Source organism: Saccopteryx leptura, chromosome 3 (genome assembly GCF_036850995.1).
Source record: "Saccopteryx leptura isolate mSacLep1 chromosome 3, mSacLep1_pri_phased_curated, whole genome shotgun sequence".
Classification (NCBI taxonomy): domain Eukaryota; kingdom Metazoa; phylum Chordata; class Mammalia; order Chiroptera; family Emballonuridae; genus Saccopteryx; species Saccopteryx leptura.
Window position 1 is genome coordinate 27,613,358 of NC_089505.1, and position 18,935 is coordinate 27,632,292.

At 43.6% G+C, this 18,935-nt stretch overlaps 1 protein-coding gene across 1 annotated transcript in view; it reads right to left on the reverse strand.

The window, feature by feature from the left end:
* Nucleotides 1-18,935, reverse strand: part of PEX7 (peroxisomal biogenesis factor 7) — an 81,616-nt gene that overhangs the window by 47,992 nt on the left and 14,689 nt on the right. Inside the window, exons 4-7 of the mRNA XM_066371756.1 lie at nucleotides 14,819-14,896; nucleotides 14,327-14,435; nucleotides 3,137-3,243; nucleotides 17-130 (exon numbers count right to left, since the gene is read on the reverse strand). Of these exons, the coding sequence (XP_066227853.1) occupies nucleotides 17-130; nucleotides 3,137-3,243; nucleotides 14,327-14,435; nucleotides 14,819-14,896 (408 nt within the window). The remainder of the gene's footprint in view (nucleotides 1-16; nucleotides 131-3,136; nucleotides 3,244-14,326; nucleotides 14,436-14,818; nucleotides 14,897-18,935) is intronic.

Sequence of the window (18,935 nt, forward strand, 5' to 3'; positions counted from 1 at the left end):
AAAAGATGAAACTAACTTTCACTCTCCTGATAGCATAGCTATGACCAAGAAGTTCAAACGCTGGTTGTCGAACATTCCTCAGGTCCCAGCCTCTCAAGCTACAATCAACTGCCCCCGTCACCAGCAAATGCTGAAAACAAAGCAGAGAAAAGTAAAATGTGACATCTTTCCAATTAGGCAGTGCCCAGGCTTTCTTACTAGAAAAAATACCTATTTCTTGATAATTATTTAATCTGAACCCAGGAGTCATTCTTGAGAAATTATATAACAAGTATAGAAAGGAATCAAAATATACATTATAAAAGCAAAAATTAGTATGACTTGAGAGAAAGGAACTCCATATGCTTTATGTATGCGATGGAATACTACACACCACAGAAAAAAGGCATACTCCCAAATAGCACTGTGGGTTTCCCAATCCCCCTTTAGTATATTTCTTTTTTTTAAGATTTTATTTATTCATTATAGAAAAGAGAGAGAGAGAGAGAGAGAGAGAGAGAGAGAGAGAGAAGGGGGAGAGGAGCAGGAAGCATCAACTCCCATATGTGCCTTGACCAGGCAAGCCCAGGGTTTTGAACCGGCAACCTCAGCGTTTCCAGGTTGACGCTTTATCCACTGCACCACCACAGGTCAGGCCCTTTAGTAATATTAACAAATAAAGAATGGATTAAAAATTGTATCTGACAAATGAGCCAACCTTTCTCTTAAGCATGCTCTGAGGTTTTACCAGGCATTAAAAAGCAAAAAGCCTGTTAATTTAGGAACATTTGAAAGAGCAATGGGTAAATTAAATCTTTATATTATATATTTTTCTGAATATAAATCTGTCACTGTTCCCAACTCCCAAAGGCCATGTTTTAATGTAATATCTAATCATAACTGAAAATCTATGCAAATAACAGTGAGTCTCCTTATCCAGTCAGGTTTGCAACCTCTGTTCTCTACAGCCCAAGTGTATCCAGGGTTTCTGGCTGAATGGGCCAAGTTCTGGGTTCACACTCAGCCCCATTCCACGCCAACCAGAGCAGCAGAATTTGTTGGGCTTCAGTACAGGCTCGGTTAAAGATGAGTTTCAGTGATTTAAAAAAATGTTTTAAATCACTCTAAATATATACTGGCATCTTTTTGAGAATTCCCAAATATATAGTCCACAATTATATTTCCTATACAGAAAATGCATTATGATGAGAGAAGATGAACTACAGCTATCAGCATTAAAATTTTTATTTCAATCAAGTATGATTATTAAATAGGTACTATATTTTCTTTTAATCTATTTTATTTCTTTTTACTTAAAATACTTTACTAATGTAATGTTCTTTTAATTTTCATTCATTAATTTAAAACTGGGAAAAAATAAAGCATATATTTTACTTCTTTGTCACAGTCAATAGACCATTTCAGATACATAAATATCTATATACAGTATATCAATCAATGTATTTTTGATCCATTGATATTTCTAATTCATATGCTTCTGTGGTTAATTGAAGATTTGCAAAAAGTTACAAATGGACATTGCTACCTTCTTTTTTTTTTTTTTTTTTTTTTTTTTTTTGTCTTTTTCTGAAGTTGGAAACAGGGAGGCAGTCAGACTCCCACATATGCCCGACTGGGATCCACCCGGCATGCCCACCAGGGGGTGATGCTCTGCCCAGCTGGGGCGTTGCTCTGTTGCAACCAGAGCCATTCTAGCACTTGAGGCAGAGGCCACAGAGCCATCCTCAGTGCCCGGGCCAACTTTGCTCCAATGGAGCCTTGGCTGTGGGAGGGGAAGAGAGAGACAGAGAGGAAGGAGAGGGGGAGGGGTGGAGAAGCAGATGGGTGCTTCTCCTGTGTACCCTGGCCAGGAATCGAACCCAGGACTCCTGCATGCCAGGCCGATGCTCTACCACTGAGCCAACCAGCTAGGGCCACTGCTACCTTCTAGAAGCATGAAGCTTGGTTAGGTGTATAAGGGGAGCTAACACAGAAGATTTTAAAAACTGATAGACTGTGGCCCTGGCTGGTTGGCTCAGCGGTAGAGCATCAGCCTGGTGTGCGGGGGACCCGGGTTCGATTCCCGGCCAGGGCACATAGGAGAAGCGCCCATTTGCTTCTCCACCCCCACCTCCTTCCTCTCTGTCTCTCTCTTCCCCTCCTGCAGCCAAGGCTCCATTGGAGTAAAGATGGCCCGGGCGCTGGGGATGGCTCCTTGGCCTCTGCCCCAGGCGCTAGAGTGGCTCTGGTCGCGACAGAGCGACGCCCCAGAGGGGCAGAGCATCGCCCCCTGGTGGGCACAGCGTCCCCCCTGGTGGGTGTGCCGGGTGGATCCCAGTCGGGCGCATGCGGGAGTCTGTCTGACTGTCTCTCCCCGTTTCCAGCTTCAGAAAAATACAAAAAAAAACAAAAACAAAACTGATAGACTGTTAAATCAAAAATAAATCTAGCCTGACCAGGCAGTGGCACAGTGTTATAAAGCATCAGCCTAGGATGCCGAGGACCCACGTTAGAAACCCTGAGGTCACTGGCTTGAGCTTGGGATTGTAGACATGACCCCATGGATGCTGGCTTGAGCCCAAGGTTGCTGGCTTGAGCAAGGGGTCACTCATTCTGCTGTAACCCCCGCCCCCCCATCAAGGCACATGAGAAAGCAATCAGTGAACAACTAAGATGCCACAGCTATGAGTTCATGCTTTTCATTTCTCTCCCTTCCTGTCTGTCTATCCCTGTCTGTTCCCCCCACCTCTCTCTCTCTCTCTCATTAATAAAGAAAAAAAATTTTTTAAATAAATCTACAAATAGTTCAGCCTGATTAGCAAAGTGAACAAGAATAAAAAAAAAAATGACACAAATTGGCAGGGTTAAGAGCATCAAAGAAAAAAAATCACATAAATTACAAGGCAGTTTCCCAAACATACAAGTAAGACTGCACTGTTGAACTTGGAGAATTTCTGTTTCTTATTCTGCCTGTTTTGTGCACTTAAACCCAATTAACACTGGTGCAGGTCACTCACAATCATCCATTACAGATGAAAGTGGCTGAATTCAACTTAATGGTCCATAAACACTACCCAAGTCCACACAAACAAAGACAAAACAAAATCTAGAACATTGCAACACGGGGGAGGGCGCGGCAGGTCAGGACAGAGAATACCTCATTGTATTTACACCAGTCACAACTCAAAATTTCTGCCTGATGTGCTGGAACCACAATTCTGACTCCTGCTGTCTTCACGTCCCAAATTCTCAGCGTCTGATCACCTGGTGAAAGAGAAAGACTTGATCACTTTCTATCACAGCACCAAAGTGCTCAGTGACAGGTACTATGATGATAAATCACAGGAAACACACAGCCTTCGCTGACAGGATACTGCCATCTGTAGATCATACACACATACACATTGTTTTCATCTCTACTCAAAGTGATGAACTACAAAAAATAGCACACCATGACAATGTTTTCTAGATCTAACTCAAATTGGGAAAATCTGATTCTCACACTAAGAAAAGCACCACGGTGACTAAACCCACATCTGGTGTGTTTTTCTTTAGGTACTAAAGACCCTGAAAATCCTCGCTTCTAATAGTTAGTCCCTTGTACCAGTATATTCTATAAGAAACAAAACAATAATAATTTTACTATTAAATGGAGGCAAAGATTATCAAGCCAAAACAGAAAAATTTTAAATCTTAACCTTTACGTTTAGCGCATTTTCATTGGCCAGTCAGAGGGATTATATTTTTCCTCCTTGGAAAGAAACAAGTTGAAAAAATTTAAGAATTATACTTTGTATTATTACAAAATTGGTTTACATTGCTTAGCTGTACAAAGTCACCCCTGGTTAAATGTCTTATATGCTGTTTGCCTTGAATTTTTGTAAACTATGAAGAAACAACAAAATGATCAGATGAATAAGACCCAGTAAATATACCTCAAAAGTAAATTACAATTACTGATCATGGGAAAAAGCTAGTTCATTTTGATGACTGGAATGTGGTCTATGGCGTGGTGGCAGACATGGTCTTGAATGTCATCAGTGGTTGTGTGACGCCGCACAAGTTATACAACATCTAAAAATAGTTCCTCACGGCTAAAAAGAAAACAGAATGCCTACATACAGAGTTGTACAAGAAATTAGTGTAATAAAGTTTCTGTAAAGCACCTAGCATGCCTCCTAGCACAAAGTCGATATTTTAACATATGGTAAATAAAAGCACTACATTTTATAATTATTCTTTAATTACCTACATATATTTCCCTTTATTTCAAATTCTTTTTATTTTATTTTATTTATTCAATCTAGAGAGGTGGGGTGGGGCGAGAGTGAAAGAGAGAGAGAGAGAGAGAGAGAGAGAGAGAGAGACAAGGGGGGAGGAGCAAGAAGCATCAACTTCCATATGTGCCTTGACCAGGCAAGCCTAGAGTTTTGAACCAGAAACCTCAGCTTTCCAGGTCGACGTTTTATCCATTGCACCACCACAGGTCAGACTATTTCAAATTCTAAATCAGGTAATTTAGCTATTTTGTATAATATTTTTCTGATTTCCTTCGATGTTGCTTAAGAAAGATAGCATTAAACTGCTGATGGTAATGAAATGTAGGGGTCAAGTATGGAAGGAAACTGGAGCTCCAGAGCATGGTTCTAATCCAGTTCACTCGTTTGGTAGTTGTTGACAGGACTTTGGGTGATGGGTATACAACATAATCAGCAGTTGAAATGCTATAGAAATGTTTACCTGAAACCTATGTACTACCACTGATCAATGTCACCTTGTTAAAAGTTAATTTTCTAAAAAAAAAAAAAAAAAAAAAAAGAATATTGAGTAGGAGATTAAGTAGTAATGTTATTCTAGCAACAATATGAATGACCTCCACAAATAATGTTGAGCAAAAGAAACCAGACACAAAAGTATAAAAACAGGCAACATTAATCTATTCTATTAGAAGGCAGCACAGGGGTCAGCCCAGGGCATGGGGGGCGGTAATGACTGGAAGGATGTGAGGAGGGCCTCTGGAAGCATTCTGTTTCTTGATCTGGTTGCTGGCACACAGATGTGTTCACTGTAAAACTTCAATGCCTTACACACTGAAGATTATGCACTGTTCTGCAGGTATGGGCATTATACTCCAATAAAAGACCAAACAAAACTACAACCAAGGCTGGGTGGTTGGTTATTCTAAACTTCACTGGAACAATATTTTGGTTGCTACCTTGCTCAAGCAACATGGCCTGTCCCCTCTTTCAGTTAATTCAAAGGGCACAAAAAGTGAGAATTGCTCGGCAGGAGTTAAGAAGTCCACTTCCTTGACAGTCACTCCTGATGCACCCATTTGGCATTTCATCCTCATCACTCTGATTTCCAGGTAGAAGAGGGACCTTCTGGCCAAATGGCACAATGACTCTCTCACCTCTTTGAGCGACCCGGACATCTGTATTTGTGGTTTTTTAAATAGTATTTTCCAGATATCTGGCCTTTCACTGTGAGCCTGGTTGTTCGTCGGGGCCATGTGACAGTGCTATAGACTCACCTGAATTACCAGCGTCTCTGATCAGTTGCAGACCTGCCTCAGGCAGCAGAACCAATGAATTTAAATGCACAATGCTGAATAGGAAGTGCTGGCTGCTACTATTTCTAATTTCAAGTTGTAGCAAGTAAGAGGAAGCTGGGTAAAAAGAATGAGTGTAAATCATGAGTCTGAAACTGTGAAGTGACCTGAGTAGCAAAAGGATGCTTATTGGGCCCAAATAATTTAATTTCATTGAAATACCAGATGCCTATCAGATGTCATATGACTTTTTCTTAGAGTAGAATGAGGTTTTTTTTAAACTACTGGACCCAAAACATACACACATGGCTATCATTTATGTAATTATACAGGGTCTGTAATAATAGTAACTTAGTTTTCATGGTTCACAAGAAAGTTTATTTCACATTAATCCTCTTTCTGTAAAGAGCTCAAATATTTCTCCCTTCTAGCTCATATAATTTAGAAATATGAATTCTGTACTAATACAACTACTATGAATTAGACAAAATGCAATGTCCTTAGAGAACACTGCTATGGAGGATCAATCTAGATCTAACTCTCTAAGAACTCCCCTTCTCTGGCCTGTCATAACTTAGCCAATGATAAATTTAGTTCTAGATTTGCATATACCACACCACTTTGAAAGTTACTAAATTCTTGAAGTAATCTTTTTAAATGAACTTACTGTATAGTACACAGGTCCACTGTTTGATTTCCATCAAAGCCCTCAGAGTTATACTCATCCCTGAATGAGCAGCTATTTGAGTGAATACTGGCCCCCTAGCATGTATCCATCTACTCCACCTAACCAGGAGTCACTCTTTCCATTCTCGATGTACACAGTTTGGGTACCACTCTCCTATTTCCCGTTCCCAACTGCAGGAGCTAAGCCTGGCCCAAGCCAACCAACACATTACACACCCCTCTCCAGGCATGGTGCTTAGTTGTGGAACATCCACAGAAGACCCTTCAAAGCCAATGAAAGAAAAGGGAACTTTCCTAAACGTCTAAGAACTTCTCACTTTTTCCTACACACAAAAACCAGAAAGGATTGAGGGGTTAAAACTACTGCCATCTTGCTATCACGTGGTACCTGATACTGAAACCAATTCAACAGAAAACACAAGGGCAAGAACATCCTTTGACCCCTATAACTAGCCACGTCTCTACAAAGCCAGTTCTAATTCTGTACTTTTAAACTATGGGAGCAAATAAATTATCTTCTTCCTTAAAGCGATTTGAATCAGAATTTCTTTCAATTTCAACTAAGTCCTGGTTGAAATGACCATTATTTATTTTCATTTCTAATATAATACATGAAAGTCATGTCATTGAACAGATGGTCTCTTTTTCTATTAAAGCAAATGATCACTCTGTTGATTAAAGACTGTTTTTATACACTATTTATTTACAACAAACAAGTATTTTTAAAAGTTAAGCTTTATGATTATATTGCTAATTCTCTACACATAACTAATCCTTTTCTGTTATTCAGTCTCACACTGAACGCTCTCTGTGTGATATCCAGAGTCAACATTATGTATACCATGCTACACAAAAGGCCAATGAAAGACGAGGTGTGTGTGACTCAGCCCAAATAACAGGCTAGTATACACAATTCTACCTCATACTTAAATAAACGCAGCTGTATTAGTTCATGATTTTGTCAATGTCAGCTTTTACATTTGGTCATGGACATATAAGAATACTGATTAAAATCAAATTAAGACAATTTTAGAACTTAAAATATAAGTGAACAAAATTATATATGAATATAAAGTAAAGGAATTTTTAAAAATCTATCAGTAGTTCCAAGAGTTTTACTGATACTTTTCCAAATATGTAAGATACAACTCATGATTAATTCCAGTTCATTATGAATGATGCCAACCAGAGGTCCCCGCGGACACGGCTTCCCTGTTGCACTAGAAGGGAAGCATGTTTCAGTTCACTGAAGGTGAATCTATTCTATACCCCTAACTCCATCCAGGGTTTGAAATGCCTCCTTTCGGAGGACCCGGGTTCGATTCCCGGCCAGGGCACACAGGAGAAGCGCCCATTTGCTTCTCCACCCCTCCGCCGCACTTTCCTCTCTGTCTCTCTCTTCCCCTCCCGCAGCCAAGGCTCCATTGGAGCAAAGATGGCCCGGGCGCTGAGGATGGCTCTGTGGCCTCTGCCTCAGGCGCTAGAGTGGCTCTGGTCGCAACATGGCGACGCCCAGGATGGGCAGAGCATCGCCCCCTGGTGGGCAGAGCGTCGCCCCTGGTGGGCGTGCCGGGTGGATCCCGGTCGGGCGCATGCGGGAGTCTGTCTGACTGTCTCTCCCTGTTTCCAGCTTCAGAAAAATGAAAAAAAAAAAAAAAAAAAAAAAAAAAGAAAAGAAATGCCTCCTTTGAAACTGTAGGATGCAAGGCCAACAGGCATGCCTACTAGAAGAAAATGAGGCTAATGTCAACCTGGTTCACATCTTCATGAGAATTTTAATTTAATTGTACTAAAAGTCTCTGTGTTAGGGCTTTTCACTGAGAATAAAATTATAAAATTATAACCATTACACTGACCTTTGGTCATCTTACAGATGTGATTCACTATAAACATGAAACTCATTAGATTTATACCAAATTAAAAAGCATAAAAGATGATGAACTCAAGTTATACATGCAGGTTAAAGAGTTAATTCAAATTAAATGCATCAACATTGCTATCATTTATATAATACACACCTGGCCATATGGTTAGCTGCATAACAGAAAGGTAAAAGATCAAAGAGGAAATTTAGGCTTAGAAAAAAAAATGTGACAAGAGAAAACATATTATTCGTTCCATCCCAAAAGCCTTGGTAGTTTTTAAAAGATTCATGTCAGATTATGAATTAAAAACTATGACAATTTATAAGTCTAAAAAAATATTAGTGATAATTTTGTAAGTTGACAGAGTGTACCATCTTTATTCCAGAAAACAATGCTATTCATTTTAATCAGCAAACAAAAAAAATTTTTTTAATTAACTGCACCTCTATACACAGAAGTTACTATTATTCACTATTACCTGAGATTCAAAAAAATTACTTAATCTAAATGGACATACCTGTCTGTACACAATTTACCAGAAGGTTTTCACTCCTGAGTGTCCTCATTCTAATAATGCTTATAGAATTCAGGGACATTAAGTCATTTTGAATTTTTAGAATTAAAACTAATAAACAAAAGACAAATACCGTAAGATCTCATTTACATGTGGAATTAATAAAAATATATAGATGCAAAGAACAGATTGGTGGCTGTGAGAGGTGGGGGTGAGGTAACTAGGCTTTTGTGGGGGAAGGAGATCACCAAGTTCTACCTTCCTGTTATAAAACAAGTAAATCCTGTGAATATAATATATAGCGTGGTAACTATGGTTAATACGGTATTATTTATTTGAAAATTGCTGAGAGTAGATCTTAAAATTTTCATAAGAAGAAAAATTTATAGATTTAGCATGGTGATCATTTCAATATGTATATCCAAATATTGAATAATATTGTGGCACACCTGAAATTAATACAGGGTGGGGCAAAACTAGGTTTACAGTTGTGAGTATGTGAAACACAGAGTTTATTCTTATATTATTTATTAATTATTGTATTAGTTTCCATACAAACAAACATAAACCTTCTTTTGCCCCACATTGTATAACATTATATGTCAATTATATCTCAATACTAAAACAAATGAAAAGGATTTCTGTGACATTATATTTCTTATGAAAGCCACTTAACATAATTTGACAACTTTAGGCATTAACATGTAGTTTATTAGCAAGAAAGGAACAATTATCCTACCAATTGTCTATCTTTGGATGCTGGATAATTAAACCAGGAGACAATACCAGAAGCACTCTACCTGTTCCTGCAGCTATTGTCTTCTGCCCTCCCTTAGACAACCAAAAGAGTTTCCTTTTTTTGTGTGTGTGTATTTTTCTGAAGTTGGAAACGGAGGCAGTCAAGACAGACTCCTGCATGCGCCCGACCGGGATCCACCCGGCACACCTACCAGGGGGCGATGCTCTGCCCATCTGGGGCGTCACTCTGTTGCAACCAGAGCTATTCTAGCGCCTGAGGCAGAAGCTACAGAGCCATCCTCAGTGCCCAGGCCAACTTTGCTCCAATGCAGCCTTGGCTGCGGGAGAGGAAGAGAGAGACAGAGAGGAAGGAGAGGGGGAGGGGTGGAGAAGCAGGTGGGTGCTTCTCCTGTGTGCCCTGGCCAGGAATCGAACCTGGGACTCCTGCACACCAGGCCGACACTCTACCACTGAGCCAACCGGCCAGGGCCTAAGAGTTTCCATTTCTTTATCTTCCCGCAAGGCTCTATACCAGCAAACATTTCCTATGAAGGACTCATCTGTATTTTTGGCTTTCAGGACTATTTGTTGTCATCACTACTCAACTCTGCCACTACAGTGTGAAAGCAGCCAAAATATGATGTGAATGAATGGGCATGGCTGTGTTCCAATAAAATTTTATTTACTAAAAACTGTCAGTGGGTAGTTTTAATCTGAGTGCAGTACATCTGACCCTTGAACAACAAACTCAGGAATTAGAGGTGCCCACTATTCTGCAGTTGAAAATCTATGTACAGCTTATAACTCCTCCTGAAAAGCTTAATCATAGTTGTCTTACAGTATCCGCAGGGGGGGGGTGTCCGTTGCAGAACCCCCACCCCCCAGAACACCAAACTCCTTGGAAGCTCAAGTCCTTTATATAAAATGGCGTAGAACAATGCACACAGTCAACCTCTGCATTTGCGGATTCCCAACTGCAAATCGAAAATACTTGTTTGCCAGCCTGTGCTCTACTCAGTTTTCTTTTTTCTTTTTTTTTTTTCCTGTATTTTTCTGAAGCCGGAAACGGGGAGAGACAGTCAGACAGACTCCCGCATGCGCCCGACCGGGATCCACCCGGCACACCCACCAGGGGCGACGCTCTGTTGCGACCAGAGCCACTCTAGCGCCTGAGGCAGAGGCCAACGAGCCATCCCCAGCGCCCAGGCCATCTTTGCTCCAGTGGAGCCTCGGCTGCAGGAGGGGAAGAGAGAGACAGAGAGGAAGGAGAGGGGGAGGGGTGGAGAAGCAGATGGGCGCTTCTCCCGTGTGCCCTGGCCGGGAATCGAACCCGAGACTTCTGCACGCCAGGCCGACGCTCTACCACTGAGCCAACCAGCCAGGGCCTACTCAGTTTTCTTTTAATTAGTCTCTCCTATGTGCTCTGATTTGCTGCAATGGCTTTCATTGTTTATGAGCCAATGACACAATTTTTATTCACAAGGCCAAACTTCTCAACTCCAAACTGAATCTGCTCACTGACAGCCCCACATGTGTGAGCCACAGGCTCGACGTGTTCTAATTCAAAACTCAAGATCTCTGCCAAGCACATTTCTTATCTCGATTGACATTACCATCCACGAATTTGTTCTTGCCAGGAATCTAAGACTTATTGTTTATTCTTCTCTCTCATCTCTTCCACACCTTACAAAATCGTCTTTAGATATATACCACTTAAATCGCCTGCTTTGTTCCATCCCTTCTGCCATAGTCCTTGCACATGCTTTCCTGTCTCTCCCAACTCTCCCTGCACCCTCTCTTGCTCACCTCCAAACTATTTTCAAAGTGACAGCCGGAGTGAGAGTTTTTAGTGCAAGCCTAACCACACCACTCCCTTGCTTACACCTCTTCAATACTTTCTCACTGTCCATAGGACAAAATCCAGAATGTTGAACTCGGCCCACAAGGCATGATCTGGTCCCTGTCTGCTATCCCGGCCTCACCTTTACTACCCTTCCCCCTTGAGCAAGAGCCTGCCTGGCTTTCTCTCAGTCATTCAAATTGAGCATCCTGTTCTCCACGCCTGCGGAGTTCTCTCTCTACCAGGCAAGGCCTCCCGCTTTTCACTGAGCCAGCTCCTAGTCATCCTAAATGAAAGCCAGACACCTACAAAGCAAAAAGTTGATAGTTTCAAATACTAACAAAAATGAAGCGTTTTTACAATAAGAAATAAACTAAAGAGGTTAAAAGATAGGCCACAAAACAGAGGATGTACAGAGCTCATACATCAAGACAGAAAAACAACAAACATCCCTCAGCAGAAATGAGCCAAAGACATGAACACACAACTACCCCAACTAACTGACATATGAAAGGTCCTCACTCTCCTTAGTAATCAAATATGCAAATCAAAACCACAATTACATATTTTTCATGCATCAAACTGACAAACATTTAAAAGATTGAGAAGGTGCATCTGCTTATCTTCTGCTTTGAAATAAACATATTTACAGATGATTAGTGTCATACAAATGATACTTATGTGTACAATATAACACTGAACTCCCCAAATCATCTAATTCTTCATATTGGAATACTAGGAGCAGCCACGAGCTTACCCGTCCTGTTACGCGGCTGATGAGGCCGGGGAAGAGGCTCAGGGGGCAGCCTACAAGAGCGACTCCGCCCTTGCCTATGCTAAGTGCTGCTCACTTTGGTTTGATTTCTACATTTTTTTACAGCTTTAATGGCACTCAATAGATGACACAAATTATCTAAAAGAAAAATAAAGCAATATATATTAAAGTGTCAGAGCTTTTAGGAAGGAAATATATTTAGAAAACCTTTTTAGCCAAATGTATACTGGTAGTAGATCAAAAGAAATATGTTGCACCTCTTTTTCTTTTTAAATTTTTTAATTTAATAAATTTAAATATATAATATAAATGCATATATAATTCATAATTTATATTTGATGGATATTCTTTTCTATCAAGTTTATTCAAAACTATTGTCTAACTCTTTCTGAATGATGGTGTAATTTACCCAATTTGCTATATAATACTGGAATAAGGTTACTAAGTAATTTCCACAATCAAAAAGTGTTTTTATTAAAACAATGTTTTCAATGGGGAAAAATAATTTGGGAATCTGGGACAGGAGATTTCCTGACTCACAGTTACAAAATTATTTTCCTATACAATTTCAACAACAACAAAGATTTTATAGTTATAAGCATATAAAACCTATCATCACTGCTTGACCAGGCGGTGGCGCAGTGGATAGAGCATCAGACTGGGATGCCAAGGACCAAGGTTCGAGACCCTGAGGTCGCCAGCTTGAGTACGAGCTCATCTGCTTTGAGCAAAGCTCACCAGGTTGGACCCAAGGTCGCTGGCTCAAGCAAGGAGTTACTCAGTCTGCTGAAGGCCCCCGGTCAAGGCACATATGAGAAAGCAATCAATGAACAACTAAGGTGTTGCAATGCACAACGAAAAACTAATGATTGATGCTTCTCATCTCTCTGTTCTTGTCTGTCTGTCCCTGTCAATCCCTCTCTCTGACTCTCTCTCTGTCTCTGTAAAAAAAAACAAAAAAAAAAAACCTATCATCACTAAGCAAAGTTAGCCTTTGAAAGTATCTGAATTCTTCTTCAAGAATATTCCCCATTTATATTTTTAAAAAATTGTATCAAATATTCTAGGATAAGCAAAAGAATTTTTATGAAGGAATACAAGAAAATGTTAACAATGGGGGGAGGGAGGCTTTTACTTTTTATTTGGCATGTTTCTGTGTTGTCTGAATTTTCTTACTAATTCATGATTAGAATAGGATTATATCTGGGACACCATTTTGTTTTTTCTTTATAAATTTATTTTTTGAAAGTTATAAAAATAAAAAATAAATGTGATGATCTTACTTTGTCAATCACCACAAATATTTATGATTAATTTGCTACACATTCTTATAAGTGTTACTCTGACTTAGCAACCTTTGTTCTGATAAACAAACCAAAGACGAAAGCATTTAAGCAAAGCAGCTCAGAGGAAACAGCTAGACTGGTTCCTTCAATGCCTTTCACTGAGGCTCCCTCACTGTGGAGAACAACTCTCTCCTCTTGGCCATGTGTGGAGGGGGCGCTGCACTCTCTGTCGCAGCTTCTTCCCCGGTCACCGTCTGGGAGGACCCTGCCACTGAACTTGCTCAGGTAAAATCAGGACAGCAGAAGAGAGACAGGCTAGACTGGAGGGAAAACAAGGTAAAGGATGAACGTACAAGAGCTGTGAGGGCAGAGGTGAAGGAGTGTGGGAAGAATAAGGCTCTTGGCCAGGGAAAAGGCGCCCCCGGGCAGCTAGAAACGAGTGCGGACCAATAGCAACAGCCACCTGGAGGTGATAATGCCACTTTACATGGCACTGCAGAGTGGCCGAGCAGTCAGTGTGTCTCGACAACTGACATATAAGTTAGACTGTCCAGGCTTTATATGCTTTAGGAATTAGTCTACAAAACAAATTTGTAAATCTTTATGCAAACAGTACAAAGTGTAATTATTAGATTCTTTAAAAAGATTTTTCTCAAATAGAGACAAAAGTATCTACTTTACCATAGAACTGCTGACATAAATCAGAAGTAACATCAGAAAACAGATTATACCAGAACACATCCTTGCTATGGCTAAACAGCAATGACTTACAGAGGGTATCCCTAAAAGGAAGGTAAACATCCACGAAAGGAGAGACTGATGCCAAAGCCCTCACTTGCTCTTTGTCCTGCACCTCTTACCTCACCGAAAAGGAATATGTTATAGCAAACGGTTAGAATCATTAAAAAGTAATTCAGGCCTAATTCATGTCTAGAGCTTGGTATAGAATGAAAGTCTACAGAGCACAAAGAATTCTGTTCTGGGGTTGTTTTGTTTTTCTCGGAATAGACGGTACACAGCGCCACCTACTGGGGAAAGTAAGACTACCATTCACTACAAGTGAGACTTTTGGTAAATACCAAATTATTTACCTGAGGCTGAAGCAAAGCAACCAGGGATATGAGGAGACCAGATTGTGCTATAAATGAAACTCTCATGGCCTCTAAAGGTGCACAAAGACTTTCCAACAGTTGGGTCCCACTACAAATAAATGAAAAGATAATTATTAACAGAAGAAAATTAAAAGGTATGCTTCTATATGTATAATATATAAAAACATAGGTATATATTTATATATACACACATGATATACATACATTTCTCAAGGAATTTTTTTAATGTCTATATTTGCATAAAGCAAGATGGCATTTAAGGGACCAAAATAATCAATGCTGAGCTAATCATTGGTGTACAGCTTAAAGATTAGAAAACTTTAAATTCTATTACATGCTTTAATATATTTTTTGGAAATAAAATTAGCTATACAATTTAAAAGCTTCAGAAAATATTCTAGAAAAGGAAAAAGTCAGTGGAAGCTTTGGTTATGGGAATGTTTGTTTTTAAATACCGTGACGCCGACATACCAGTTTGACGGTCTTATCCCATGAACCAGACACCATAAGTTGTTCGCCTCTGGTTTGGCTCCAATCAACACTGTATACCTAAGAACATTTAAAAAGGTCATTTAGAAAGCATCAAGTTCAATATTATACTGCATCTTCTTATAACAGAAATAGCCAATTAGAACTAATTTACTTCGTGGAAACATGAAGTGCTACAAATCTTAACATGTGTCTGCGAAGTGGTAAGTCACTGCGTCCACTTCTCCATCCTTATTCCTTACCGATCCTACTTTAACAGATTCTACAGAATATTTCCAAATCTTCTTCACTAAAATAAATCAGACATATTTTTAACCTACCAAAAAAATCACTGTTTGCAACACCCTGAAGAAATGTCAGAGCAGATTAAAGAGTCATCTAAAAAAGCTTGCTGGGTCAAACATTTATCAGAAAGCATTAAAATTCCACTCCTCACTATCTGGCCTTTCTTAGGAAAGCGCATAGGAACAAGGTGATCCTTTCAGACCTCTGGGTAAACAGCCTTAGAGACCCAGTGCTGCTGCTCTAATCTGTGCGTTGCCGCTGGCTCTTGGTTCTTGGTGAACCATTTCAAATGAACTATTCGGAAACTTAGGGAAATATTTTTCATTCTGTCATTTTATACAACAGATTATATACAGATCACTACTATAAGCTAAGTTCAACAAAATATGTGCACAATGATACTTAATGAAAGCAGTCCTGACATGGATCTGAGTCTACATCATTAAATGTGATCAGCAGGTTACTGTGAATCTAAAAACTCGAACTACCACATCTGTGTAAGAAGCACGAGTGTCTGGGGCTTGTAGAGGTTTACGTCTGGGTTATCTGTTCTCAGCCGCCTACTGCTAAGCTGAGTCACATTGGAGCCTGATTAAAAACAAAAAAATCAGTAAAGTATTGCTGTCTTTTCCTAAAACTAACACTTTGTTAACCAGATTTTTGCATTAATTTTGATTTTTCTTACTGCCTTAAGAGATTATTTCTTTTGACTTCCAAGCTTTTGGGGTGCTCCCTTCAATCACGTACTCAAGGTGAGTGCCTCAGCGAGCTGCCCTAGTCCTGGCCCCGCAGCTGCCCACATCCATGCGAAAGAGGGAAAAGCAGTCGGAATACTACAGACATGGCAATCCCGTAACAGAGAGCAGCTCGCACAGTAAACAGAAGGGGCGGCACAAGCTGAAGACTCTATAGCCATCTGCTAGTATGGGTGGAAAAGATAGGTTTGGCAGCAATCACTGAAGATGTTGAGAGCTGAGGAGTTTGATTTTACCCTCTAGGCCAGGGCTCAGCAAGTTTCTCCTGTCAAGGGCCAAATAAATATTTTATGCTTTCTGGACCATTTGATCTCTGTAGCAACGACTAAACTCAGTCATGTAGAGCACAAGAGTAGCCATAGATGATACTTAATGAATGGGCCTGACTGTGCTCCAATAAAACTCTACATCAAACCAGACAGGGTTGGGTTTGGCCTTGGCCCGGGCATAGTAGGTTGCCAATCTTTGCTCTGGGCTGTGTCCATTCAGAATAACCACAGAAGCAAACCTTTATTGAGCACCTACTGCATGCAGGATGTTGTCATAAACACTTTGTGTATTTTATTTCATTTAATCTTTACTTCTATGAAGTAGATACTATGCCACGGCCCAGAGAGGTTCAAATTCCCGAAGCTGATAAGTAGCAGAGCTGAAATCTGAGTATGGATGGCCCAACTGCACAGCCCAGTCTCAGACCCCTCACCAGGCGGTCCCTACAGCACACTGCTCAGGGCCCAACTGCACAGCCCACCCTCAGACCCCTCGCCGGGCGGTCCCTACAGCACACTGCTCAGGGCCCAACTGCACAGCCCACCCTCAGTCCCCTCGCCGGGCAGTCCCTACAGCACACTGCTCAGGGCCCAACTGCACAGCCCACCCTCAGTCCCCTCACTGGGCGGTCCCTACAGCACACTGCTCAGGGCCCAACTGCACAGCCCACCCTCAGTCCCCTCACCAGGCGGTCCCTACAGCACACTGCTCAGGGCCCAACTGCACAGCCCACCCTCAGGCCCCTCGCCGGGCGGTCCCTACAGCACACTGCTCAGGGCCCAACTGCACAGCCCACCCTCAGGCCCCTCACCAGGCGGTCCCTACAGCACACTGCTCAGGGCCCAACTGCACAGCCCACCCTCAGACCCCTCACTGGGCGGTCCCTACAGCACACTGCTCAGGGCCCAACTGCACAGCCCACCCTCAGACCCCTCGCCGGGTGGTCCCTACAGCACACTGCTCAGGGCCCAACTGCACAGCCCACCCTCAGACCCCTCACTGGGCGGTCCCTACAGCACACTGCTCAGGGCCCAACTGCACAGCCCACCCTCAGACCCCTCACTGGGCGGTCCCTACAGCACACTGCTCAGGGCCCAACTGCACAGCCCAGTCTCAGACCCCTCGCCGGGCGGTCCCTACAGCACACTGCACAGCCCAGCCTCAGTCCCCTCGCCGGGTGGTCCCTACAGCACACTGCTCAGGGCCCAACTGCACAGCCCACCCTCAGACCCCTCACTGGGCGGTCCCTACAGCACACTGCTCAGGGCCCAACTGCACAGCCCACCCTCAGTCCCCTCACCAGGCGGTCCCTACAGCACACTGCTCAGGGCCCAACTGCACAGCCCACCCTCAGTCCCCTCGCCGGGCGGTCCCTACAGCACACTGCTCAGGGCCCAACTGCACAGCCCACCCTCAGGCCCCTCACCAGGCGGTCCCTACAGCACACTGCTCAGGGCCCAACTGCACAGCCCACCCTCAGTCCCCTCGTCGGGTGGTCCCTACAGCACACTGCTCAGGGCCCAACTGCACAGCCCAGCCTCAGTCCCCTCGCCGGGTGGTCCCTACAGCACACTGCTCAGGGCCCAACTGCACAGCCCACCCTCAGTCCCCTCGCCGGGCGGTCCCTACAGCACACTGCTCAGGGCCCAACTGCACAGCCCACCCTCAGTCCCCTCGCCGGGTGGTCCCTACAGCACACTGCTCAGGGCCCAACTGCACAGCCCAGTCTCAGACTCCTCGCCGGGCGGTCCCTACAGCACACTGCACAGCCCAGCCTCAGTCCCCTCGCCGGGTGGTCCCTACAGCACACTGCTCAGGGCCCAACTGCACAGCCCACCCTCAGACCCCTCGCCGGGTGGTCCCTACAGCACACTGCTCAGGGCCCAACTGCACAGCCCACCCTCAGACCCCTCACTGGGTGGTCCCTACAGCACACTGCTCAGGGCCCAACTGCACAGCCCACCCTCAGTCCCCTCACTGGGCGGTCCCTACAGCACACTGCTCAGGGCCCAACTGCACAGCCCAGCCTCAGTCCCCTCGCCGGGCGGTCCCTACAGCACACTGCTCAGGGCCCAACTGCACAGCCCACCCTCAGGCCCCTCACCAGGCGGTCCCTACAGCACACTGCTCAGGGCCCAACTGCACAGCCCACCCTCAGACCCCTCGCCGGGCGGTCCCTACAGCACACTGCTCAGGGCCCAACTGCACAGCCCACCCTCAGACCCCTCGCCGGGCGGTCCCTACAGCACACTGCTCAGGGCCCAACTGCACAGCCCACCCTCAGTCCCCTCGCCGGGCGGTCCCTACAGCACACTGCTCAGGGCCCAACTGCACAGCCCAGTCTCAGACCCCTCGCCGGGCGGTCCCTACAGCACACTGCTCAGGGCCCAACTGCACAGCCCACCCTCAGTCCCCTCACCGGGCGGTCCCTACAGCACACTGCTCAGGGCCCAACTGCACAGCCCACCCTCAGGCCCCTCGCCGGGCGGTCCCTACAGCACACTGCTCAGGGCCCAACTGCACAGCCCACCCTCAGGCCCCTCACCAGGCGGTCCCTACAGCACACTGCTCAGGGCCCAACTGCACAGCCCACCCTCAGACCCCTCACTGGGCGGTCCCTACAGCACACTGCTCAGGGCCCAACTGCACAGCCCACCCTCAGACCCCTCGCCGGGTGGTCCCTACAGCACACTGCTCAGGGCCCAACTGCACAGCCCACCCTCAGACCCCTCACTGGGCGGTCCCTACAGCACACTGCTCAGGGCCCAACTGCACAGCCCACCCTCAGA